Source organism: Gekko japonicus, unplaced genomic scaffold, assembly GCF_001447785.1.
Source record: "Gekko japonicus isolate JY-2015 unplaced genomic scaffold, Gekko_japonicus_V1.1 scaffold798, whole genome shotgun sequence".
NCBI lineage: Eukaryota > Metazoa > Chordata > Lepidosauria > Squamata > Gekkonidae > Gekko > Gekko japonicus.
In genome coordinates, this window is record NW_015168072.1 from 389,335 (window position 1) to 390,336 (window position 1,002).

At 62.2% G+C, this 1,002-nt stretch overlaps 1 protein-coding gene across 1 annotated transcript in view; it reads left to right on the forward strand.

Annotated features, from left to right (window-relative positions):
• The first annotated feature begins 214 nt into the window (after positions 1-214).
• HOXB1 (homeobox B1) overlaps positions 215-1,002 on the forward strand; it is a 3,447-nt gene continuing 2,659 nt past the window's right edge. The window contains exon 1 of the mRNA XM_015414615.1: positions 215-875. Within this exon, the coding sequence (XP_015270101.1) occupies positions 215-875 (661 nt within the window). The remainder of the gene's footprint in view (positions 876-1,002) is intronic.

Sequence of the window (1,002 nt, forward strand, 5' to 3'; positions counted from 1 at the left end):
ACCCATTCCCCCATTCTGAAGGCTTCTTGGGAGGAGGGGGGGCTCCAAGGCGAGAGAGCCCTGGATGGGCCGGGTGGCTCTCGGTCCTCGCTTTTTTTTTTTTTTGTTGAGTTGGTTAACTTTGACATACTATCCAAAGGTTGTAGGGCAGAAGGGATTCCCCCCTAAAACAGGGCGACCCTCTTCCATCATTGGCAAAGGAACAATACCTAGAATGAACTTCTTCTTAGACTATGCAATTTGTAACCGTGGGACCAGCGCCTACGCGCCCAAGGACTACCAGGCCCTCGACCCGGGGACCCCCTCCTTCCCAGCCTGCTCAGGTACCTCTCCTTCCTGTGACAGCTACACTTCCGACGGACGCTTCGGGGCGACGGGGGTGGGTCCCGGTGGGCCCAACGCCCACTACCAGCAGAGCGCCAGCTACCCACCTCCACTCCCCCCCAACGCAGCCGGCCTTGGCGTCTCCTTCGCCGGGTCATCTCCGCCAGGAGGAGGAGGAGGAGGAGGAGGGGGCTTCCCGGCCCCCAACTGCAGCCCCGGCTTCGTCAACCAGCCCTTCTACCTCAACCCGCCGGAGACGGATGGAGGAGCCTACTTCCAGCCCTCGGCCTACCCGACCAACGTGGCCGCCGCCGCCCCCTCTTCTTCCAGCCTGGGGAGTTTGTCGGACGGGGGCTTCTGCGCCACCACGGGCCAGTTCCAGCCCCATCTCTATGGGCCCGAGCCGGGGGGCTACTTTGGCAGCCTCTCCCCGCCCTTGCAGGAGAACAAAGACCCGCGGCCTTGCTCGGCCCAGCCATGTCCCGTGGCTTCCACCGTCACCCAGACCTTTGACTGGATGAAAGTGAAAAGGAGCCTGCCCAAAACCACAGGTAAAGCCCCTCCCTGAGCAAGGGGGTTCATGGCCAGGGTCCTCTCGAGGAGGGCGGGACAAGAGGGGAGAAGAGAGCAGCCCTCCCTGGAGGGTTCTTCTCTTCATCTCAAGAGCATCTTCAGCAG